The sequence below is a fragment of the Neolamprologus brichardi genome, chromosome 11 (assembly GCF_056152115.1).
Source record: "Neolamprologus brichardi isolate AB-2024 chromosome 11, ASM5615211v1, whole genome shotgun sequence".
NCBI lineage: Eukaryota > Metazoa > Chordata > Actinopteri > Cichliformes > Cichlidae > Neolamprologus > Neolamprologus brichardi.
The window spans coordinates 7,162,821-7,189,262 of record NC_142114.1 but is presented as its reverse complement, the minus strand read 5'-3'; the positions used below and the strand labels follow the sequence as shown (position 1 = coordinate 7,189,262).

Here is a 26,442-nt window from a genome sequence, read left to right as displayed (position 1 = left end):
CTGGTCATCTGTTGCCAAGTAGAGTAAAATATAGTAAGACACCAAATGAGTTAAGGCCTCAGGCCTGACACATTCCTAGATTATATGTGTTATATGTATTGTAAGCATGCATTGCAGTTATCCTTCTATGTTCTAGTTTCCCTCAGCATGTATCACCTGGACAGGCACGCCAGTGAAGCTTAAGACCCTTAATGAACCGAACATCAACTCGAAATAAGCACAAATATGCAATGTGTATGAAATACTTATAACCGTACTTGTAATAAAAGTTAACATAATGGAAGGATCCTCAAATGGACATCTTCAATAGACAACTTTAATGCAATATCAATACTGTGAGAAATATTACGAGATGAAATAATGCTGTAAAGAATGTTATTAATACAATTATAATGATGCAGATTATATGGCAGCAATAAAAAAAATCTGTATCTCCACAACCACTGAATTATTTTGCACAAGCATCTGGCTGCTCTTAAAAAATGTAAAACTAACTGGACAAACAAGGACAAGTGCAATAAAAAAAATATGGAAGAAATAATAGAATGCAGATAATATACTCATCAGTAGTTGCACACATATGTTAGTTGGATACAATGTTCAATATTTCTACAAAAAACAAAAACTCACATATAGGTACATAAGAAATTTAAGATGCTGCGAGGCTTTTCTTCTCTGGCAGCCTTCAGCCTGTGAGCACGTTTGTGTTCATTTGGGTGTCTGTCCTCACTGGGAACAGCAGCGTGAGCGTGTGGTGAGGGAGCGTGCAAACCAAGCATCGCAGGAACTACATCACAATACATGTAATGTATTTTCACAATGTACCTGCATTTCTTTTTATAGCAGGGAGTTATTGCATAACTTTAATAGAATGGCTTACTGACTTTGATGCACATTCTTGCAAAAACTATACTCACTGGAGCAAGATATCTGCAAGGTGCCATTAAGCCTTGATTTACTGTTGATGGCAGATCATGTTTTACTCTGTCTGCCAACTCTCCCATTGTGACAACAGTATATTTGTTTCCACGGGCTTTAAATTTGTAACCCCACCGCTACTTCTGGATGGGTATAATTTTGTTATATCGATCTTTTTTGTTTACACACTTTGAGCAGTTTTTTTTTTAAATAATTCGCAGTTTTGCTGCAAGAAACATGGCAGCAAAGTCTTCTGCTACAGCTGTTTGAAAGCTGCTCTTTTTCATTCTGCCTGTATATTAGTGCCATTAGCATTTTATCAATGACACATTGCGATAAAAGGTCAGCTTTTGTGTGAAAATCAATCACCCTTTAACTTCCCTCTTGAAGCTGCCATCATCTCCCCGTGTGATTGATAATTTGGGTTAAAGAGGTCAGTATTCAAAAAATTCATCTAGTTTGTGCATCAACAAAAAGTAAAACCAAAGACCAACAAAAGCATTCAGCAGCTTGTAATCTGCCTGACACACGTTTCAGTCTGAGGTAAGGCAGGTCACGTTTAAACAGCAGGGACCAGAGGTGTAATCAAAATAAGGAGAAATCAAATGCCAAGTAGACTTACTAATGCATTTATTAAATCTGCAATGGTCACCAATTAGTCACCTTTTTCCTTTCACTTTTCTACATCACTGTGTTCCTGCCTCTTTTTCCAACTGTCACTTTCATTTATTTTTCATTTCACTTATTATTACTGCCCCTTAGGTTGCTCGGTAGTAAATGCCAAAGAAATTACGTAGCCAAACCTTAATAAAAAAAAATGACTGCACACACCTTAAGACATGCAACTGGGTGGGCACACATGCAGGCACATAAACTGTGGGTTTGTGTGAAACGCATTATTTTTCATGAGAGAGCCAATTTGGGAGCACAGGGCTCGACTGTCCCAAGCCCTTGGTTAATAGCTACAATGGCATTGTGTGCTATTGACTGCAGTATGACAGAGCATGGTGAAGTGATTACAGAGCAATAGAAAAAAAACCCCCAGCTGGTTAGCCTGAGAAATGAAAAGGTCCAGCAGCTACAAGCCTCTATGATTATAGAGCATCCCTGATGCTGTGGCCAAGCACAGAATGAAAGCTCTGATCTAAAACCAGCGGAAGACACTAAAACAGATGTAGTGAAAACACAGAGAAACTTTGAGTCATGCAAACTAGTTTTTGCAACACCACCACAGCACACTGACAGCATGTCTGCACATAGGTACCCTCACATTTTCTCTTTGTGCTGATTTTTCCTTTACTCCCTCACATACGTATTTACAAATTACTGCCAGATTTCTTAGATTTCGTTGTTGGGTTTTATTTTAAGATCACAGTTTTTCTCTCCAGGCATGACATAATTAGCAGATGTTAGTAGTAGATGATTCATTCAGTAGCCCATCCCTGTAGCTGGTGCGCTGCAGATCTCCCATTCTTGTAAAGAATCTCGTAAAAGAAAAATTACAGCTTTTTATTTCTGGTTTTCCTAATCCATATGGAAATGCCCTATAAAGACATAATATAATATAATGTATATACTGTAAATAGGTGTCTTATGAGGGGCTCATTAACTAACACTTATTACAGGGAGTAAATTAAATTAAAAAGCAACATTTTTTTCTCTTGTTTTTCTTGTTTGTTTGTTTACACACAGGCTAACTGGAATGAATATTCCAGCACCCATCATTAGCAACAAAAACTGGTTACGACTGCATTTTGTGACGGAGAGCAACCACCGCCACAAAGGCTTCAGGGCTCAGTATCAAGGTAAGACATGATTGCTTCATTTGCACATCGTAATAGAGGGCCCCCTACATGAACAAAAGGGTTCATCGTAGGAAAAACACACTGTAATTACAAAACATGTTTTTGATCTTTGTTAACTGAATATCAAACACTTTGATTAATATTCTCTGTAGAGGGCATGAAGGCTTTTTCTGCTTTAAATCAATGACTTCAAAGCGCCTTGATAATCAAATATTTGAGAGATAAATACTGTATATATATTCTCACCCTCGCAAAACTACAGCTCAATAGTCTCTTACACTCTCATTGTTTTATAGCCTGACTTTAAGTCAGTGTATGTGCTGCATGGACTACTTGCTGCATATACTTAACCTCGAAGTGTAAAACAGATTTGAAATCTGCTTGTTCAATATAAAGCTCTATACAAACATTGAATAACATGCATGTGGCAAATCGTTGTAGATGTAAGACAAGCATTCATTCAGGTGCATGAAAAGTCACCTTTGTCCTCTCCTTTTAATTACTATGTAGTGGTCAAGCAGTTTTTATGAGTTTTCATATGAACATAGATATTTTAAAACAGACAAACACTTAGAGGTTTTATTGAGCAGTGTGCTTTTAAGCATGTATCAGCTCTCATCGAATCAGCAAATAAATTCACTTCCTTTCTTTTGTACTTGTGTGGAAAGAACCAGCTGACCTAGAGTGCAATTCAGAGGAGAGGCATTGTTCCAGTACTTTCAAATTCAAATAGCCTTGTTTTGCTTGTTTTTTGCTTGATACATCATTTTACTGCTCATGGCTGTTCTGTTAATGATGACAGCCACTTGCATCACCTGGCTTTTGTTTGCAATCTGGCCCCTGCTGTGTTTAATTAGACTTTCTTTAAATAAGTAGCATTGCAGTCCTGGGGCGGCTTTTTGATTCTGCATGGTGTGTGTGTGTGTCCCCACTACATGCTATAACCATTAAATCCACTCTGACCAATCAATTTCCATCCACCATTTAAAATGTGTGAGCTATATCAACAGGCAAACATAATAAACAAATAAATATATAATCTAGGTTTGATTGAATTGCCAGGGCAACCCTTTAGATTGCATCATACCCTTCGGACTAATGCCTTTTGATAAGATGATGCTGAGCAAAAGCAATTACAGTTTGATGTTCTTCATAGGACCAAGTATTATCCAGAGAAAGAAACACTTGTACTGTATCTTCTCACATCTAATACTGTAACTTCTTTTATCTAATGAACTCTTTCTATTGCTCTCGACCAGTGAAAAGCTCTGGAGAGCTTAAATCCAGAGGGGTAAAATTATTACCAGGAAAGGACAACACTAACAAACTGTCTTTGAGTAAGTCTTTTATTTTTCTTACGCAACTGTTTTCATTGTTTGGATTTTTTGTTTATGGAGGGCTTGTGTTCTGGGTCTTTGTTTTCTTTCTGTCGCTTCCCCCCCCTTTTTTTTTTTTTGCTGCCTCATTCGATGAAGGAATTAAGCTACAGTACTAGATTTTGCAGAAGTGCAGTCTCTTTTTCTTTCTGATGACCTATTTCCCCTGCTGCCCAGGACTTCCTTCCCTGCCAGAAACTTACTGAGCTAGATCAGCCCTAGTTAGGTATATTGCAGCAAACCACTAAACATGATCAGCTTCTGTCAGACAAAACTCCATCTGTCTCATTCTATTCTATGTAAGCTACACATTACACAGACTTAAGCCCATGCACTATGTGATCTACACACATAGCGGTAGTCAAGGTTGAGTGACCACTCAATTGTCAGATGATTTGTGTACACTTAGAGCGAAGTAAATGCATTCTAATTGCTTGCGGAGCTCTGTCATTAACATAAATCTGGAGCAGAATTCCCTCTAACGCAACAGTGTGCTAAACACTCAGATGATAACAGGTTGCAATCTTTATTACCTTATGTGTCATAGATTCTGCACTGCATGGAGACATGAATAATGCAGTGAGCTCAAGTCTTTTCTATGAGACAATACTGTATATCATTTCAGAGACTGCGAGGAGAATGCGCCGTACTGTATGCCTTGTGGATTTACGCCGTATAATTGAACTCATAACAACATTATAACCTGTGGCGATTAAGTTCAAAAACGAATGAACTTCCTCAAAGCAAGCAACATGCCATTAGAGCACCGCACGCTAAAACTGAAGGGTCTCTGTGTGTGTTTGGGGTGATGTCTTGTTGCAAACATTGCAGCACACCTCAGTGATAATTATGCAGCTACATATTCCATGAGTTTAATTTCCAGTGCATGCAGACATTGATGTACGGATCATAATGTAAGGGGAACGTGAGCTTGTTAAGTCAGAACACACAAGCTGTTTTCTTGCCTCTAAATCGCCTCTCTGCATTCTTTCCATGGTAAAGGCAATATTCAATATAAGCCATATCTCCAAGGCTTTATCTAGTCTACGCAAATTATTATTATGTATGGAGAGTCTGACTGAGTGATTATTGTTGCTCCTGCAAGCGATAGTTGAAGGTTATTTAATCCTCTTAGTGCCTGTTGGACCCAGATAGATTTTCCTCTATTTTGTTTAGCTCAGGTAAGAGTGCTGCGTTTACCCTTGCCACTCACTGTAATATCACAAAACACAACAGCACTGCAAAAAAGCTATCAGTTAAAAGTCTCTGACATTTCGAGATGAGGTCAAACCGTCACGTGTCAGAACTTTATGATTCGTGAAAGCAAAAACCGTTGAACATGCAGGGTTATCGGCTATTCAGGTGCTTGCTGTTGCAGTGGGTGTTTTCTGAAAACACTGGGCTTTAGCAATTCAAGTGTCTCTCTCACAGTGTTCTTGGTCCCTGTCTTCTCTGCTTAGTGAATGAAGGAGGAATCAAACAGGTGTCTAATTACTGCCCTGACCCAGGGGAGCCGGAAAACGGCAAACGGATAGGCTCCGATTTCAGGTGAGTTGTTGTTTCGCAGCTTGAGTGAAGGATACGTAGCGTATGTGCAGATGTGTGCTGAGGGATATTGAAATGAGTGCTCCGCTTTCAGTATTATAACTTGCGCCACATGACTGCATGTCATGAGTTTTTACTGTCACAATCTATTAAGTCAGCAACAGGTGTGCACATAAACTAGTGTTAACCAGTTTATTCTCCACCTGCTGCAGATTTCAAACATTCTTTGTTTTATTTACTGTCATTCTCAGTCTGTTGGCTATAATCTTCTTGTTAATATTCTGCATTTTCATTTGTCTCAGTGCCCATTTAGCAAGCATAGGAAAAAGATAACAGGGAAAATAATATGATCAACTTTCAGTCTCTTTGTTCTGTTATGTGGCATGGTTTGATTTTTTTTTCCAATCTTATGCTGTTATGTGTACATAGGGAAGCCCAGTGTAGTCACCTGTGACAGTACGAGTCCATTGTCATTGCCTCGCTTTACCGCAGCATATACTCGTTTCTTTGTAAATGAATGACCTGAAACAAATAATGAATTTGATATTTCATCAGGAGTCATTTTTGAGGAATTGATTGCTTTTTTTCGGGCGTTAATGGTGTTTGCTATCTTCTCAGCATCGGAGCAACTGCTCAATTTACCTGCGATGAAGACCATGTGCTGCAGGGTTCCAAAACGATTACCTGCCAGCGCGTTGCCGAAGTCTTCGCTGCTTGGAGCGACCACAGACCCGTCTGCAAGGGTGAGCGGGGCTTCCGATGAGCTAATAAAACTGTTTGATTAAGGCGGTGCCTCTGGATATATGCTCCATGCAGATAGAGGAAAGTTCATTGCTGTTAATTATGTATGAAAGCCTCTTCTGCTACACTCTGCTTTTCCATTTCAAAATGCCCTCACTGTTTTTCTGTGTTTCATAATACCTGGAGCACCTTTTAGAATTTGATTAATGGAAATGTGACTAATAGACCTCCTCTCTACTTGTGCAAACAATATATTACCTTTCAGTCACATTACAATGCACGAGTTATTACTCTGCCTTCTGAGCGCCATTTTCATCAATATTTATTGCGAAGTTGAAATTAATTTTTATGGGTCATTTAGTGATGTTTATGCTGTGTGTCCAGCACAGATCTTTATATCTTTTCTATATACACAGACAAGTATAAAATGATAAATATGTAAAAATGCCGTTTGGCCTGAATTTCTGGTCACTGAAAGTACAATGAAAATGTTTGGGTTGACCTTTTTGCCTTTAAAGCTGCACCAATTCTCCAAGGTACACTTACTGAGAGATTTTAAATCAGCTTTCCAGATTGGAGAACTTTATGAACTTGAAAAGTTTGAGCTGTCTCAGTTAAGATCAGGGCTCAGTGGGGATCACACACTGTGCTGGAGGACTCCTTTTTCTTCATGTTTCTCACGATGGTTCTTTATTGCTGGTGTACGTTGGGGGTTATTATGTCACGTCATACTGCAGAACGCACTTAAGACAAGTCAGTGATAATAGCAAAACATTTAAAGTGCCAAAAAAGTTGCACAGGCTGTATATCTTCTCTGCTTTGATATTCCTCTTATACTGTTGCAGTGAAAACCTGCGGGTCGAATCTACAGGGACCGTCGGGGACGTTTACATCCCCTAACTTTCCTATCCAATATGAGAGTAACTCACAGTGTGTGTGGATCATCACTGCCAGTGATCCGAACAAGGTAGGAGAACTTGTACACTGTCCATTAAACATCCACCACTACTGTTACAATGGTAACCGTAGCAGTTGATGTTTGAGGTGAGGATTCAGTAGTGACAAGCCTTGTTATCTTGGTTTTTTTCCGCATTTTTTTTGTGTTAATTAAATAGCAGTAAATTCTGATAGAGTAAATCCCAAAAACTATGCATTCATATTCACTTTTCTCTGCTCACCTCCGCATTGGAACAAAGCAGTTACTTCCAAAATATAAATGCAGTATACAAAAGGTCAAGATTAGAAGCCCAGTGAGGCTCATGATTGCAATAATAAGAGTAAAGGTTTTGTGTAGTGCCAACCTGCAATTCCATTAAGGTAATAAATAGTAGACCAACACTTGTAAAATTTACCTCTGAGTAATCTCTTTGCACTGCACCTCCCTCATTAGTTTTATTAAAAAAAAAAAAAAACACATTATTTTGCTGCTCCTGAGCACCATCACATTTGTACTGTGAAAATAGTTCCTTCCCTGTAGAGCATTTGTCGACATATTTCCTTGAAATTTTTGGATCTGTGTTTTATATGCGTCTGTTTTTTTCCAGGGTTACCCAAGTTAGGAGGGGCTACATAGAATATGCATATATTTCCATTTTTTACTTTCTGTCATTAATGCACATTGCAGGAGTGGATGGCATTTCGGTTCTCACTAGATTACCAGCTTGACTGTGGCTGTCGGCAGCCTAGCGATTTGCTTCATTCATCTGTGGTCACGGAAATGGGGAGAAATGATGATTGATTGAGACCAGCTTTTCCCCCAAAGTGAAGAGGTCAAAGCTGTTTTCCAAATGGTCATTACTGCTCTCCTACATAAATTTGTCTTTCTATTGGTATTCTATCCAGTGAGCCATATACACAGGGGTGTCAACTAAGTACTTTCCTGCTAATAAATAATAACTCACCAACTGATGCTCATTCAGAACTCACTAGGACTGGCAAGTGCCGCAGCTTTGTGCCACTGTGCACTCTCCTAGGCAAACAAGCCATCGACTTGGCACTGAAACTTGGTCCATTAGTGTTATTATGGTAATTATGCTTATTTGCGTGTCGTAATGAGGCTGTTATACATACATATTGTGCAGACGCTGCCCAAACCATGGCCAAAAGAATGAAGGCTATGGATGAGCAAGCGGCCATCATATGGTTGTCATCAACAGATGTGACACTGGTGTCATTACGGCATCCTTCCTTTCATCACTAATCCGTGCAGGCAAAGTGCAGGCTGAGATAATGTGGCATGTTTGTGTAATGCCTCTGCAGCAGACATGATTATTAGTGTAAGCAGCTGTTGCCAGTTTGATCTTTAAAAATGTCATCTTTTGTGACGCTATGTACATTTGTTAAGGGGGTAAAAAGATTCACCAGTGACAGTCGACAAAGATATCTCAAGGGTAAATGCAGACAGGCAATTAATAACTTCATATGCTTAAGTTTGCTTTACTCTGATTGGTTCTTAAAATTCGATTTGTGTTCTGCAGTAATGCTGCTGTCAGTTTCTATATTGCTTTGAAGGATGCTTGCGGTGTCCTTTGTCTATGCTGCACATCCCCATTAACATTCACTCTATAAGCCTTTTCCTATAAAGAGTCAAAAATCTGATATGAGTTGTGTTTTATATTTTCCCTCTATTCCCCCGAACGCCACTGTTGATTTAAGTTTTCGGGTAGTTTGTGGATATTTGATTAAAGTACCAGAATATATTGTATGTTATAGCAGCTATGTGAATTATGAAAATAGAAGGAAGCGTCTTCGGCTTTTATAGCTCTGCTTGATCAAACATTGAGCTGTCCTCCTGTGCAATTGTATATGACATTACATGGAGTTTCTCTGTGTAGGCCTGCCTTTTGCAGTTTAGCTACAATATCTTCAGCAACATTTTCCCAAAAGGCAAGTTATGGAAATGAGCAGCTATGTTATGAATATCATAAAAATTAGATGGTGGGTTATTTGGTAATAAATCTTTAGAATAACTGCTCATCTGATTGAGAGGGTTTGGCCTATTTAAATGAACGCAATGAATAACATTGACTGGCGGGGTTAGCAATGTCTGTCAGGAGACCTCTCTGTTTGAATCACTTTAGCGTAAACAGCTTCCACAGGCAAATGGCGACTTTCAGCTTCATGGTTTTGTTGAAATGTATTGAAAAATAAAAAAAAACTGCTGACAGACACATTGACTTCTCAGCAAATGTACATAAACTATCTGCAATATACCACGCTGGCTTACTTTATACAGTGGGGCAAAAAAGTATTTAGTCAGCCACCGATTGTGCAAGTTCCCCCACTTAAAATGATGACAGAGGTCAGTAATTTGCACCAGAGGTACACTTCAACTGTGAGAGACAGAATGTGAAAAAAAAAATCCATGAATTCACATGGTAGGATTTGTAAAGAATTTATTCGTAAATCAGGGTGGAAAATAAGTATTTGGTCAATAACAAAAATACAACTCAATACTTTGTAACATAACCTTTGTTGGCAATAACAGAGGTCAAACGTTTACTATAGGTCTTTACCAGGTTTGCACACACAGTAGCTGGTATTTTGGCCCATTCCTCCATGCAGATCTTCTCAAGAGCAGTGATGTTTTGGGGCTGTCGCCGAGCAACACGGACTTTCAACTCCCGCCACAGATTTTCTATGGGGTTGAGGTCTGGAGACTGGCTAGGCCACTCCAGGACTTTCAAATGCTTCTTACGGAGCCACTCCTTTGTTGCCCGGGCGGTGTGTTTTGGATCATTGTCATGTTGGAAGACCCAGCCTCGTTTCATCTTCAAAGTTCTCACTGATGGAAGGAGGTTTTGGCTCAAAATCTCACGATACTTGGCCCCATTCATTCTGTCCTTAACACGGATCAGTCGTCCTGTCCCCTTGGCAGAAAAACAGCCCCATAGCATGATGTTTCCACCCCCATGCTTCACAGTAGGTATGGTGTTCTTGGGTTGCAACTCAGTATTCTTCTTCCTCCAAACACGACGAGTTGAGTCTAAACCAAAAAGTTCTACTTTGGTTTCATCTGACCACATGACATTCTCCCAATCCTCTGCTGTATCATCCATGTGCTCTCTGGCAAACTTCAGACGGGCCTGGACATGCACTGGCTTCAGCAGCGGAACACGTCTGGCACTGCGGGATTTGATTCCCTGCCGTTTTAGTGTGTTACTGATGGTGACCTTTGTTACTTTGGTCCCAGCTCTCTGCAGGTCATTCACCAGGTCCCCCCGTGTGGTTCTGGGATCTTTGCTCACCGTTCTCATGATCATTTTGACCCCACGGGATGAGATCTTGCGTGGAGCCCCAGATCGAGGGAGATTATCAGTGGTCTTGTATGTCTTCCATTTTCTGATGATTGCTCCCACAGTTGATTTTTTCACACCAAGCTGCTTGCCTATTGTAGATTCACTCTTCCCAGTCTGGTGCAGGTCTACAATTCTTTTCCTGGTGTCCTTCGAAAGCTCTTTGGTCTTGGCCATGGCGGAGTTTGGAGTCTGACTGGTTGAGGCTGTGGACAGGTGTCTTTTATACAGATGATGAGGTCAAACAGGTGCCATTCATACAGGTAACGAGTGGGGGACAGAAAAGCTTCTTACAGAAGACGTTACAGGTCTGTGAGAGCCACGGATTTTCCTTGTTTGAGGTGACCAAATACTTATTTTCCACCCTGATTTACGAATAAATTCTTTACAAATCCTACCATGTGAATTCATGGATTTTTTTTTCACATTCTGTCTCTCACAGTTGAAGTGTACCTCTGGTGCAAATTACTGACCTCTGTCATCATTTTAAGTGGGGGAACTTGCACAATCGGTGGCTGACTAAATACTTTTTTGCCCCACTGTATATATCATTCAGTAGAGTGTTCTCAAATGTTATTGAATGGTGTAAGGAGGGCTTTGCTGTTTGCAAATTCACGGCCAATCATAGACTGTCATAGTGACTTTGTATTTTACAACAGGTTATTCAGATCAACTTTGAAGAATTCGACCTAGAAATTGGGTATGACTCCCTAACTATTGGAGATGGAGGGGAAGTAGGGGACTCTAAAACGATCATTCAAGTGTAAGTATTTCATAAACTACTTCATTGGATAGATTATTTTAGCATAATATTGCAGTCAAATCTTTCCAAATCTTTTTGTGAGTCGACATTAAAAGAAATACTTGAACAAAAGAATGCTTAAAACAGTTAAATGACTCCACCACTTCAAGTGTGGCTTACTTGTTCAAGTTACTTGTGTTTTTTATCTGCGTATAACAATGTTTGTCTTCTAATCTGCTTAATGTGTAATGAAATCTCTCAATAGTGAATTTTGATCCCACACCGGCTTGTTTGTCTTATCTGCAGGCTCACTGGGAGCTTTGTCCCAGACCTAATTGTCAGCATGTCCCATCAGATGTGGCTTCACCTCCAGTCTGATGAGAGTGTTGGCTCAATTGGATTCAAGATCAACTACAAAGGTACACACACACTATTGTGCTGATGCCATCTCTCACTGTCTGTATTCATGTCTGTCTCTGACTGTCTCTCACTAAAGCAACAATTTTATTTTCCTGTCTGCCTTCCTGCCGATCTGTCACTCTTTTATCTTTCTACTTCTTAAAAAAAACTTTCTTAACCCAACTTCCCCACTCTTCAACTGCACCTATACAGATAATCTTAAAGAAAAAAAAAAACTATCTCAGACTACTTTCCTTGATGTAATCCTCTGCTCTCCCCCTCCCATTTCCACTCTCTTTCTCACTTACTTCATCTGTTCGTCCCCCTCTTTTCTCTTCTCCACAGAAATTGACAAAGAGAGTTGTGGCGACCCCGGTACACCTCTGTATGGCTATCAAGAGGGAACTGGTTTTTTAAATGGAGATGTTTTACGCTTTGAATGCCAATTTGGATTTGAGCTCATTGGGGAAAGGATGATAACCTGCCAGAACAACAATCAGTGGTCAGCTAATATCCCCATCTGCATATGTGAGTCCCATACTTGTTTTTAATGACAGCGGATAAGCAATTACTTATGTGCTTGGAAGGTTCACAATGACACTGTGCTATTTGAGAAATAATTACAGAGTTGTTAACTGAACATGCAGAGCAGTGCACACAGCACATTGTGTGAAATGGGAAGTTTTTGTTCAAGCTTGCTTTTTTGGGTGGTTGTTGTTGTTGTTGTTGTTGTACTATTTAACTGAACTGGAGAAGGTAACATGCACTCTACTGTTTATCATCCTTTGTCAAGGCATTCCTCTCCTTGTAGTTACAACATTCCTAACCTATCTCCATAACAAAAAACTAGACTTGTGTTCCTTCGATTTAACTGCCTCCTTTGGGACAGTGTGCAGTATTCCTATGCACCTATATTCATATATGTCTGTACTTTTGTACAGTTCTCTGCTCCGTCCTGCTTACAGTTTCATGTTTCTCAAGCTACTCAGCGCCCTTGGGAGTAAACTTGTCTCCAGTTTGCTGAGCTACTTATACAGTACTGACATTGTTCTGTAGAGATCTTTGTGCCTGGTCCTGTTATGGCAGATTCTGCAGTGTAGACATGTCGTGTGGCCAGTGAGAGTTGCTGTAAAACAAATTGCTTACTCGGGATATATAACTGATGTTTTTGCCCTCTCTGTCACACAGTTCCCTGTTTCTCTAACTTCACTGCGCCCATGGGGACGGTGTTGTCTCCAGACTATCCAGAAGGCTACGGGAACAACCTTAACTGTGTTTGGCTGATTATCTCTGAGCCTGGCTCCAGGATCCATTTGGCCTTCAATGACTTTGATTTGGAGCCTCCTTACGACTTTCTTACTATCAAAGATGGGGATCAGTCAGGAGCCACAATACTGGGACGCTTCTCGGGGGCTGAAGTTCCTTCCCATCTGACATCCAATAGCAACGTTTTGCAGCTCGAGTTTCAGGCCGATCACTCGATGTCTGGACGAGGGTTCAACATTACCTATAGCAGTAAGTGGCTGATCAAGTAAATGAAACTAAAAGAAAGAGAAATGCATTCACCCTCTACCTTTCATGGTTAGGGATTTTTTTGGTGGTGTCTCAGGTCTGTCTGACCTGTTAAATTGGTACAATTTTTAGACGCAGTTAACCAAACAAAAAATAATTACTAAGCGTACTGTGCAAATTAATTGTATTAATAGAAGAGGAATGAAGTTCAGCAGCACCTGTAGTTTATATGAATGAGCGTGTTGTCGTCCTTGTTGCTCTTTTAGAAATTATGTTTTTTCCTGATAATAATGGTTTCTTTCTTGGCAGGCATCTTTTATAACACACGAGGACACATTACAATTCATTGAAGCAATGGACAACAAATATTTTTTAAAAAAGGTTAATAAAACCGCTGGCAGATTACAGCTGAGTTTTAATAAGTGTAACCCTAGCACAGCTTTTCCAGTCAAGATTTGAGCAGAAAAGCTGCAGCATAAGTTAGGCCAATGGTACCTTTATAAACAAAAAGCACCATTTAGTACTGTGGAGGTAGTGTTTAACTCAGATGCCTTATTGCCTATGCAGTGCCGTTGTAATTCTTTTGCTTTTCCTCCGGTGCAATTCACAACAAGCTTTAAAGACAGAGGCTATTGTCAACCCTACGTGTATAGAGCAGACCTTTGTATGTTCTTTTTTCCTCTCTTACGGACAGCTACATCCATTTCCCTTATCTCTCTACTACTCAAAGACCCAATTTCTCATTCACACAAGAGCATTTGTCACTAGATCTTGTTCCCTTTCTTCTCATTACAAGCTTTTGGGCATAATGAGTGCCCTGACCCTGGCATACCGTTGAACGCTAGGCGCTTTGGGGACAGTTTCCAGCTGGGGAGCTCCATCTCTGTTGTATGCGAGGATGGCTTTATCAAGACACAGGGAGCTGACACCATCACATGCCATCTGGAAGAAGGCAAGGTGATGTGGAGTGGACTCATTCCCAAATGTGAAGGTAATTAAATTGTAATTGCTAACAATTATGTGAATGAGTATAAGTTAACTGCTGAACTGGGATGGAAAAGAAAGAACAGAAACATGATACAAAAAAAGTGAGTGGGTTAGTGTGGAACACGGAGTTCAGTCCATCTAAACCAGGCTAGATTTATTTTCAGGTATCTGTAACTCCAGGCCTTTGGTGACTCATCCTATAAGTGTTTTCTTTCAATATTTTTCATGTGGGTATGAACAGATACCGAGAGGTATCATCTTTAAAACAACTTTTTTCTCTTTTCTACCTCTCTCCTCTCCTCTCCTCTCCTCTCCTCTCCTCTCCTCTCCTCTCCTCTCCTCTCCTCTCCTCTCCTCTCCTCTCCTCTCCTCTCCTGCTTTCTTTGTCTTCTTTATGCCCCCTTAAATTTCCTTCCACTGCTCCAGCTCCTTGTGGAGGACACTACTCAGGGCCATCTGGTGTCATCCTCTCCCCCGGGTGGCCAGGCTACTACAAAGATTCCTTGAGTTGTGAGTGGGTCATTGAGGCCGAGCCGGGACGCTCCATCAAGATTAGCTTTGACAGGTCTGTATGACAGTACTGCAACAAGTCAGCCACTGAAACAAAGACACACTCACGTGTAGAATGACAAAATCTGGAAAAGGACTTAATTCTTGGTGTAATATAATCACATATTGTGCTGCAGTAGTCGTATACCTACATGCAGACCGACACTCATGTATATATCCCTTTATGCATATACAGGACATGTACACAAACATAAATGGCTCCCCTTGGCTGTGGAAGCCTCTGAGTTTGAAATAGAAAGTCAGAGGAGGAAGAACACAGACTTTGGTCTAGTTTCCAAAAATGCTGAAAGCCTCAAGTAATCCTTTATCTTGCTTACCCGCTTTGCTCACTTCCTGAGAGAGCTTCAAAAAAAGAAAGTGGGGAAAAAAGGAAAGGGAAAATCTTGCTTTGAAATCTTTATTTCTTAATATTAATAAGTGAAATCATGAAATCCATTCATTTGTTCATGTTGTATAATTGTTGCTTTTTCAAAGGGCTGCCTTTACTGTGACTTTTTTTTGTTTTTGTTTTATTATTTATAAAATTAACCGTCTTTTCCTCTTCCCTCATTTAAAATGAGCACAGGGTTTCTCATGCCTGTTTAAAGCATTACACCTATGATGGCACTATACTTGAGGCAAGCTTCACAGTTTCTTGTATCAGTGAGATAAGAATGCATAAATTTCAGTCTGGAAACGTCAATAATATTGACAGATATATCTGTGTTGATCCCAGTTGTTTGATGGGGGGGGGGGGGGGGGGGGGGGGGGGTTAAGAAGGTTGCAACAGATGCATAGCAATGTCACATTTCCAGGAACTGTTCCAATTATTGGAATTTTTGCTGTAGCGCTTATTTTTTTTTTACCCATTGCAGAAAATTAGGATGTTTTTCTGTAAAAGAAATTACATTTTCTTTTTACAGCTTGGTAATACTGTGTTAATATTGGGATAAAAACAAGTGACTTAGTTACAAAAGAAATATCAAGTGAATACCACGCAATAACCCGTATCAAGACTGGTTACACCTGGAAACACCAGGTTATTACAACTTTAAAGCCAGTATAAAAAAATCAAATACACTGATATTATCATTTTATTGCTCCTGCCTGTTAAGCAAATGTGTAAATCACTAGACCTTACTGCTAGACCTTCTATACTAGTACTAATTGGTTTTGCCTTGTAAGTTTCCACATCACTACGCTCAGTTTGTGAGGCCTTATTAACCTCAATATAAAAGTTTCAGTGTAATATTACTCAGCTCAAACCATTGTTGGTACAAAATACAGGGATATTGCTGTATTTTTAAGTGGTTATAACTTCTTGTTTTTACCTTATTACCTCAGTATTGTCACATTTTTACCAAACTGTATGAGGTAACTAAATTTATTTTTAAACAAATATGTATACTTAAAGTCCATCTGTCCTTTTGTTTAACTTTTAAGGTTTCAGACTGAGCTCAGTTATGACTTCCTGGAGGTTCACGATGGTCCCAATCTGCTCTCTCCTCTGATTGGCTCTTTTAATGGAACCCAGGTCCCTCAGTTCCTGTTCAGCAGTAGTAACTTCCTGTATCTGCTCTTTACCACCGATAACAGTCGATCAAACAGTGGCTTCAAGATCTTCTATGAAGGTGAGAGTATAGTGCTATTGCCTGTAATTTCTTTACAACAAAAAAAAGGATGAGATGAGATGGTACACATTCAGTTCTATAATTAGACATAGAGAATAAAATTTTAAACAAGTTCAACTGTGCTTCAGCTAGAGGCACTGGAGACTGAAGTTGGTCAGCTTTTCTAGTAGCACTTAAGTTTCTGAAACCAAATGCCAAGATTAAACTTTGTTGAGGAAATATTTCAGATCTATTACACGTCAAGAGCATAACAAAATGCCTCAATTGGCGTGGGTTCTCTAACTACATGAGTTCAGATTAGTTACTGTGATTAACATTTAAAGGTGAAACATTTTAAATTTTTCATAAGTGCTTAGCTTAGCTGGAGAGGTCCGCTCTGCTGTTTTTAATTTTAGATCATCTCTTGTCTAGTGTTAAAGCCTCACAATTCACAGTGTACATTTCATGCTGGTTATTTGTTTACCTGGGGCTCTTGGATCTTTGGTAAGGCAAACAGGCAAGCTTTGTATATTAATTGTAGTCACTTGTCGAATATTGTCGGTTGTTTAGCTTTGACTATAAAGCGCCTTGAGCTGACTTGACACTATCTGTATAAAACTAAATTGAATACAACTTCCAGAATTCTTCTCATCAAAGGCTGTGCACTCTTTGAATGTTTACTGTTTATGATAGGTTTGTTCATTGAGCACATAAGCTTTGTCTTCAGTTGTGGCATTGCATTTAATCTCTTTATGATTGTGATTGCTGGTGCAGAAGTCAGACTCAGTGTAAGTTCTTAATTGAATGTAACTTCATTTAGCTTGATTTATAGTGCACGCTGTGCTATCACTCTTGCTTGGTCTATCATTGAGGCATAGCATTATGTCTGTCACTGCTGCTATATTTATCCATACATATTTTTCTGCTACTCGTATTCCCTCTTTGAGCCTTTTAGAAAGTACTGCTGGTAAATATTTTGTGCATTAAACAAACATAAAAGTGGCTGTTAATGATGTCCAGCAAAGCAGTTGAACATTAATTATTCTGACTTCTTGGATAGAAGCGTCATAGTGGTCAATATAAATTATCCAGGTAGGGGAGAAAATCAAACACTGTGCTGTAAATGTAAACAAACACTCAAAGTAAAAAGGACGCAAGTTCAATGGAGTGAAAGGTTTTTTTTTTTTGTCAACAGTGCACTTGATTTCTGTGGAGCTGTGATCCCAGATGACAGTGACTATGTGGGATTGCACCTCTGTACCGACTGGCAACCCAAATCTATTGTTAACAATGTACTGCCACTTGTCAGGTGCAAATGGTAGCCCCATGCTTTCAAATACAAGGTCGCAGAGTAAGGTGAAGTTAATCTAATCAAAACAACTGAAGCAAACTATTAGCTCTACAAGGTATACATCATTATGCATTGAATGGTAGTTTTTGAAAAGTCTAGTACAAATATATTCTGGACATACTGTGATTTATTTTCACAATTGTTTGCACTAGCACTATTACCCCTGTCACTCCAATTTGATTCATAAGACAGAGGTTGTTATTATGTCTCTGTTATTGACTGAAAGCAGGCCACAAGTGCTTTTGTCTTATTACGTTTCAATCTCGGGTGCATTTTGCTTTTGTTGATGAGGCCATCGAAAAGCAATAACAGTAAGATCATATTAGCTTCTTCCATTGCCTTTTAGGACATATCTTATTGCCAAAATACTTCTGGGAAAACTAGCCTACTTCATTTGTAAAATTAGTCTGCAAAATAAGGGTTAGTTATCCTGTGAATAAAGTAAGGCACAGAAGCACTACATCATTCCCTTTATGTGCAGGAAAATTCGACCTCTTCAGTTAAATAAAAATTACAGCATGCTATACAATTAGCCACAAACATTTAAAACATACTACACGGTAACGTATTTGGCATGACTCCATTGGCTTGGAGATGTAAGGAAATTATTTTCCCACCAAATACCTGCACCCTAGAGGCTACTGCTAGCAGTGATCAATGACTGCTCTGCATATTAAAGCAAAATTCATATGATGTATGATGAAAGTAGTGCAATGCAAGCTTCCTACAGAGGCTTACAAGAGGATAGCAATCTCTCTGTTATCACACAGGTCGGATCACACTAGTTATTAATGACAATTATCTATGGGTTATAAATCTTCTTACACCATTCAACTCTGCCCTATTGCTACAAGGAAATTCTGCAGGTCATACAGGTAAACTATACTATGACAAAGCTTTTCAGATTATATATTTGACTTACTTTGAGTGTTTGTGTTTTGAGCTATAGGTCTCTGTAGGGAGTGCAATTACATGTGTATGTGCTGTACTTAAATACATGCAGTGCTCGCAGTCACTGACACCAGATGTAACATGTGAACATATGCCTGTTTTAAGCTATATCTTTGTTACTTTGACTTTACAGAAATTAATAAACTGTCTCTATAATTCCAGAAAATGAATCCTTCCATATTAAGATTCTTCCTCGCCAGTGGCCTGACAACCGCTTACACAACTACTGTCAGTCAGTGGCTAAAATCAGCATGTTTTTAGTGCATCAAAAGCAACCCTACTTGGAAGAAATCCAAAAGGCGGTCCTGGAAATCACAGGGAAAATGGGGGCATCTCTTTACAACTTGCATCACTGCAAATTAAGAGAGATGAAACTAGCTCACTGTAGGAGTAAAACTATCAGGCAAATGTGCTTTTGTTTAATAAAAACGTGAAGTGGTCTTCCAGTAGCTGAATAGTATAGAAGGAAATGAAGTGGATGTGCAGTTTCACCAAGGTCATACTCTGAATTCGCTCTCCCCATGAAGCTGCTGCCCTTTACTATCCCACAGTACCTGTCTAAATGGCATGAAGATAAAACCCTGTTTTCTTAAAAATCAAAGAAGCTGACAGCTCTATCAAGGTTATTCAGGAAGAAACTGTCAGGCATTATGGCAGTCAATGCAATACTTCATTTTTCTGCAGTCTCTACTGTGTACTAACATAGCCTGGTTTGAAGAGTCGTTTGTTTGTCATAAGAGGATTCTTTAAAGTTAACAGTAAAAGAAAGGCAAAGTAAATCTTTTTGCGTTCTATATTATGCATGCGGCCTGACACCTGCCTTTTGTTGCTGTGATTTTTAACATCAAAGCTTCAATCAACACTTTTTTAGAGGGAAAATGTGACACGGAAGTTTCAGTGAATGCAAAAATAGAATTGGCATTTCATGTTTCATGAATGCTGTGACTTCAATCCACCTCAGGAGTGTAAAGGTCATATTATATTTAGTATCAAAATAGAAAAGCCGACGCTTTTACACTAATGCTCTGCTTAATACCAGGTGCACATGTGCACACAAGAACTGTGAAGAGTGTGGCTCAGTTATTTTAATAACAGTCACGAGTCAAAAACATGCAGCTAGTTTATGCATAGCTCAGTGCAACACTAAACACTGCATCTTTGTAACCTGTGTGAAGAAGATCCAGTACACACATGAGGTAAAATCATACATAACTTCCTTTAAATATCAATGTAAAGACTGTCAATGTAAAGAGAATGCTTCATTTTTATTTCTACAGTGGTCACATTGGACACATACTCCTGTATGGATCCTGGTATCCCAGTAAATGGCTTGCGGTTAAGCCACGACCTTTCCATCGGCTCAACTGTGACCTTCCAGTGTGACCCAGGATATAGACTGAGCCACGAGGAGCCTCTAGTTTGCGAGAAGAACCACTTTTGGAGCCACCCACTGCCCACTTGTGATGGTATGTATGTATTCCTTAATTAAATATTTCAGTGAATATTTAACTCACATTTAATGGGATGTAATTTCTTTAACTTACAGTATGTACTGACAGTTTTTAATCGCAGTACTTAAAGGATATTGCCACCAGTAGATGGCACAAACTCTACAATGGCAATTATGTTACTTTGATTTCTTCTTAGTCCTAAAAAAAGATGCACTCTGACAAAAGGTAAAGACCCAGCAATGGGTGTAGCAACATTTAGCACATAGTAGGTTTGACAAATAAAAAAAGTGCCTTTTATTCATAAAATACAGTGCCTCTAGTGCTTTACTGAAAAACTTACTGAGGTGTTGGAAATCAAGTGATATGGAAGACAAATTTTGCCTCACATCAAAACATGAGGTGCAGCATGTATAGATAGATTTGATTTGATAGGTTTGATAGCCCACATAATGCCCTGGGCTGTATTTGAGCAATGTTGCTTCTTGTGCTGTTTACATTAGTATCATACCTGAAGAACATTTGTGAAAATGGTCACAGATCACTCAGCAGAAACAAAATAACAAGTAAAATACATCCAACGTTTGGCATGCCGCACATGTGACTCAGTACCACACTGTAGTTTCATACCAGTGCTTGTTCTGAAACTAATTTTATATCTGGGAGCATATTTTTGCCAAGGTATGTGCCAGACTGGTGCCAAATGCATTGGCTCTCTGCCTATGGAGCCTCTAAAGTAGATCGTTTGCCAAGCATACTCATCCACTTTTAATGACTTTATGTAATTTTGGCTCATTAATAAAATATTTGATGTAATTTAGTCGGTGGGTAAGGATTCAGGCCTTGATGTGTTGTGTTCGCTGGAAGGCCTGTGGGTGGAAGGAGAGAGGTTTCGAGTAGAGGGTGGGTGTGTACAGCTGCGGAGCCCAAGGCATCCCAGTTATCCTCCAAAATATCATCTGACATTCATTACTTTGAAAATGTGTACACTCACAACAGTCCTACTTCTAATATTTGTCAACTCTAACTGTTTTGAGGAAACTATTCATGAGCTTGGTTGCAAAGCCACCCGTAGGTCAGAGAGCACGTACTTAGGCAGATGCAAGAAGGAAAAAACCCACAAATCTTGTCACATTTCATTAATGCTGAGTTCAAAAAAGCTCTGCCCTTTATGTGAAACGACAAAATCTAATGACAGCATGAGAAAAGGGTTACAGGCTTTAACAGTGTTCAATTACACCAGTTAACCTTTAGACACATTAATCCTTACCCCACCAATCCACATGCGTTGTCCCTTTCTCTTCTTCATTTCCTCTACATGGGTACAACTAGATTATACCTGACTGAAAATGAGTTGAATGGTAACTGTTTCTCTTAAAGATCAATTTCGACCTTGAAGTGATAATGATTCTAAATCCAGATGCTATAATCCTCTGAATATGCTTGTAAGTTATTTTGTGTTCTAACTAAATAGATGATCATGTTTTGTAACAATTTCTTTCAGTTTAAGATACCATGAATTCAGAAAATCTGTGTGGATAGCTAAATGTATGAATAATGTATTGTCATGTTAGGCACTAGGGCTGGTTTGGAGTGCACACATGTGGCAGATTTACAGGTGCAAATAAAAATAGCAGGACAGGATGTGATATGACTCAAATGCATTATTCATCTTAACCTCCCCTCTGTCTTCAGGTGAAGGATTTATTGGTTCATTTACAATTTACCCTTTTTTTTCCAGCAACAGTTATCTTTCATTATCTTCTTGTTCCATTCAGCATCATGTGGCGGTGATATCAGGGGACCTGGAGGGATCATCTTATCACCTGGCTACCCTGAGCTGTATCCTAACTCTCTAAATTGCACATGGACTGTAGAAGTCAGCCATGGAAAAGGTAGGAGAATGCATCTATATATTTGCATGCAAGCTGTTAGTAACAGCTAAGATGCCCCAAACACTCCAACTTCCAAGCTTGAGGAAGATACACATACCACACCCTCTTTCCCTGTGCGTTCAATGGCGATTTTATATATAACAGTTTTTATTTATCTAGTCCTTTCTACAGTGATCGCATATTTAGTATTCCCAACAATGACCAAATTATGTAACCATAAATTAAAAGGACACATCTCTCCCTCCTCAAAAAGGTTCTAGAGATATAAAAGTGATTTATTATTATAAACTGAAAAGAGTGCAACATGTACATTTAATCAGGCAAAGATCATTTAAATGCAGGGCTTTTATTATTGGATGGTAGCCAGGCCATGAGTGGTGGCTCCACAGTGTAATGGTTTACGCATTTGGGTTCGCTACTGGAGGGAAACACAAATCCTTTGGTGGGGTTGAATCAGGAAGGTCAACTAATAATATATCCACTGGATTGGATATGCAAAGTATGTGGTAACCCAGAATATAAGTAGAAATATTACACAATGTAGTGTTCATTCACTGTTCTTTTTGAGTCTATATTAAATTGTCCAGCTCATTTTGTTCCTTCCTGTATAGCAGCTCTTCTATTCAAGTGTGTGTGTGTGTGTGTGTGTGTGTGTGTGTGTGTGTGTGTGTGTATGCGTGCGTGCAATAGAGACTTGTATTCTCATATTTTAGAAATGCCTGGGAATGCAGGGATGTACATTCCTGAGTGTGAAGTTGTTTTTTGTGATCTTCTCTCTGTTACTAGGCAGTAACATACTTTATAAATAAACTATTTACTGTGATAGCTACCATTGCTGATGCTTGCTGATGTGTCAGTGGGCACATCCTCAACACCAGGGGTGTCAAACTCAAATACACAGTGGGCCAAAATTCAAAACTGGAACAAAGTTGCGGGCTAACATTAATATTTATTGAAAAAAAAAATCTTCCTCCAGATATAAGAATGAATCTTTTCTTATGGACTCAAACACGTTTTGCTGAAAAACTGAATATGGAACAAGCAAAGCTTAATACTAAACAATATATATATATTAGCTGTATAATACCAGTAGGCCAGCTCTAATTAGGGCTGGGTATCGTCACTGATTTTTAGAATCGATTCAATTCCGATTCACAAGGTCCAGAATCGATTCGATCCACGATTCGATTTAATTCGATTCGATTCGATTCACTTCGATTTGAATATGGGAAATTTTGACAGTCAGAAATATTATAATTCAGATTAGTACGTTTACATATTTTTGTATCTATAAAAAGGAAGCTGACACACGCAAGACTTTATCAAAGGTGTGAGCGTCACAGCAGATGCCTTTGTGTCAAAGTGGCTGAAGATAAAACACAGAAACACATGAAGGTGATTTTTCCTGGCCTGGGATTTTATAAAAATATTCTGCAGTACATCAAAAACGAAAGAAAACCATTAATCAACATATGAACATTACCTCTGAAGTTACAGCGGTTTTATTAGAGACACGGCTAAGCATTTTGCATTTTGCATAATTTTAAAAAGTTTAAATTTGTTCAGCATTGAACGGCAGAAATTAGGTTTTCTTTTCGGAAGTATATAAAACAGAAAAAAAAAAAAAGTCGGCCGATAGCGCTGTAAACAACGGTAGACTTGTGCGTAACAAGCAAGCGAATAATGAAGAAAACCGTACAGAGAGAGAGAGGGAGAGAGAGAGAGAGAGAGAGAGCTGTGCATCGTGGTCGAAGCAAAACAGTAAAAGTAAGAGTGAATACATGACGATGTTTTTGTGAAGCGTAGTTTGGATCCTCTTTTGCTGCTGGTTCGGTCAATATTGTTTGGAGAGACATCAAACTAACAGCTTTAGAATCAGCGCATAAAGGGCGTGAACACAAAGCGCAGACCCGCCGACAGATCAGAATCAGCGGGCTGTCGGCTTTCAGCCCCGACTGTGAGAAATTCGACATCTAACTGATTCTGATCCGCGGGCTGCGCTGTGTGTTTAAGTCTTTGTGCAGAATCCGTGTTCCTGCTCTCATTTACTGTTTTAGCTGTTTGGTGGTTGTTGAAATTTTGTGAGATTTCACCTGAGATTCTGGCATTTCGGGCAAAATAAATTTATATTAAAAAAATCGATTCAGGATTTTAATGAATCGATTTTACGTAATCCAAGCCAGAATCGATTTTAATCGATAAATCGATTATAAAAACCCACCCCTAGCTCTAATAGTAATTTGGTATGGCTTCGCGGGCCAAATGTAATTAGGCTGCGGGCCAAATTTGGCCCGCGGGCCAGAGTTTGACACCTATGCTCTACACTGTTAAAAAAAACATCCTAAAAAAACGGTAATATTCCGGCAGCTGGAGCTCCAAAATACTACCGTAAAATAACAGAAAATAACTTTCTCATGAAAATACGGTTATTTCCAGTAATGACAATACAGTTTGTTGCGCTAATTTTACATGGGATCTTGCCTTTTCAAGTGCTTTTAAACATTAAATTAGGAACATGTTAATGTGATTAAACAATGAAATTATCTATGAATAGGAAAAAAAACCAAATCCTAAAAAAACAGTAATATTCCGGCAGCTGGAGCTCCAAAATACTACCGTAAAATAACAGAAAATAACTTTCTCATGAAAATACACTTTTTTACCTGGGATTCTGCCTTTTCCAAGTGCTTTTAGACATTAAATTAGGAAAATTTTAACGTGATCAAACAGTGAAGTTACCTATAAACAAGGTCAATGAATGTGGCAATATGAATCATAATACGTAAATGTACAGAAATATACAGTTAACAGTTGGTTTAGATCAGGGGTGTCAAACTCAAATACACAGTGGGCCAAAATTCAAAACTGGAACAAAGTCGCGGGCTAACATTAATATTTATTGAAAAAAAAAATCTTCCTCCAGATATAAGAATGAATCTTTTCTTATGGAGTCAAATAAGTTTTGCTGAAAAACTGAATATGGAACAAGCAAAGCTTAATACTAAACAATATATTAGCTGTATAATACCAGTAGGCCAGCTCTAATAGTAATTTGGTATGGCTTCGCGGGCCAGAGTTTGACACCTATGGTTTAGATAATAATGGATTGCATGCCCTGGGACAGACTGACAGAGGCGAGGCTGCCATATCGCACCATCGGCACGTCTGGCCAACACCAGTAGGCGGTAGGTGAAGTGTCTTGCCCAAGGACACAACGACCGAGACTGTCCGAGCCGGGGCTCGAACCGGCAACCTTCCGATTACAAGGCGAACTCCCAACTCTTGAGTCACGATCGCCCTTTGACATGTAAAATCACAGTCTACTTATGTAAATTTAATGATATTCTAGAAAGACAGTCCAAAACTGTAAAATATACAGTAAGATACTTTGACATTACTATTTTTTGGAACAGTGTAGTTCAAAAAAAGTATGTGCCGTGTGCACTGGCCCTTAGTGTGAAGAACAGGATCTTACATTCTTCTGATACTTTTTTTTATGAACAGCTTCAACTTTTAAGCAGAACACCCGCTGAGGCAAATCTTGTATCTCAGTGTTATTCACTAGTCGCTCTTTGTTTTATTACTTTAATGCTGTTATCACAGCACTCACTGTCAATTATCAGTGTGCCATTCATTATTATTTGAAAAGCACACTGAACTTATCACATTGCTCTAGCCGTATCATCACATTTGCCCATAGTGTTTCCTGTTATCCATTCCCAAATGGCCTTTTGAAAGTCAGTCCTGTTGTCGTACCTTTATTTTCTTTTGAGTTACCTATCTCGCTGTTCTTGGAGTTTAACACCATAAAATCATATTATTTCATTTAAATCAGTGTTTAACTGTTCATGTCATTTCTCTCTTTGCCATATAACACTGATGCAATTAAAGTCCATGTATTTCAATCTAGTAAGCCCTGGACGGCAAGTTTATAGGTTTATCTCTGTGTGTAACTCATATAAGGAGACTGAATCCAGTAATTTAGGGCTTTACCCACTGACATCATGTAATCCTTCCCTGGATAACTCTATTTTTCTCTGTTATTTCTTTGTGATGTTTATAGCATTAATTTTTTTTATCAGCATTATCTTTTTAATTTCTTACATGGGTCTTTTAACTCTCAGCAATAACTGGATTCATCATACTTAACTGCACCCACAAGTCCAAACTAATAACATCGAGAAATAATGAATACCTGCAACTAACTGACTGATTATAGCTCCACTTGACACCAGTTCTAATATCTCACAATAAGTTATTCAAAAAACAAAACAAACAAAAACAAAATACTACAGACAATCAATATCGATATCAATCA

General features: G+C 39.0%; 1 protein-coding gene across 4 annotated transcripts in view; it reads left to right on the top strand.

The window, feature by feature from the left end:
- The window catches only part of LOC102799137 (CUB and sushi domain-containing protein 3-like), a 238,547-nt gene that overhangs the window by 82,181 nt on the left and 129,924 nt on the right, over nt 1-26,442 (top strand). For 3 of the 4 annotated variants that reach the window (XM_087848043.1, XM_087848044.1, XM_087848042.1), the window contains exons 6-19: nt 2,611-2,723; nt 3,983-4,060; nt 5,560-5,647; nt 6,263-6,387; nt 7,231-7,352; nt 11,340-11,443; nt 11,729-11,841; nt 12,167-12,349; nt 13,010-13,336; nt 14,130-14,324; nt 14,747-14,885; nt 16,313-16,500; nt 20,059-20,247; nt 22,008-22,124. In XM_087848043.1, coding sequence (XP_087704169.1) covers nt 2,611-2,723; nt 3,983-4,060; nt 5,560-5,647; nt 6,263-6,387; nt 7,231-7,352; nt 11,340-11,443; nt 11,729-11,841; nt 12,167-12,349; nt 13,010-13,336; nt 14,130-14,324; nt 14,747-14,885; nt 16,313-16,500; nt 20,059-20,247; nt 22,008-22,124 — 2,081 coding nt within the window. The remainder of the gene's footprint in view (nt 1-2,610; nt 2,724-3,982; nt 4,061-5,559; nt 5,648-6,262; nt 6,388-7,230; nt 7,353-11,339; nt 11,444-11,728; nt 11,842-12,166; nt 12,350-13,009; nt 13,337-14,129; nt 14,325-14,746; nt 14,886-16,312; nt 16,501-20,058; nt 20,248-22,007; nt 22,125-26,442) is intronic. The other variant, XM_087848045.1, reaches the window with a different exon arrangement.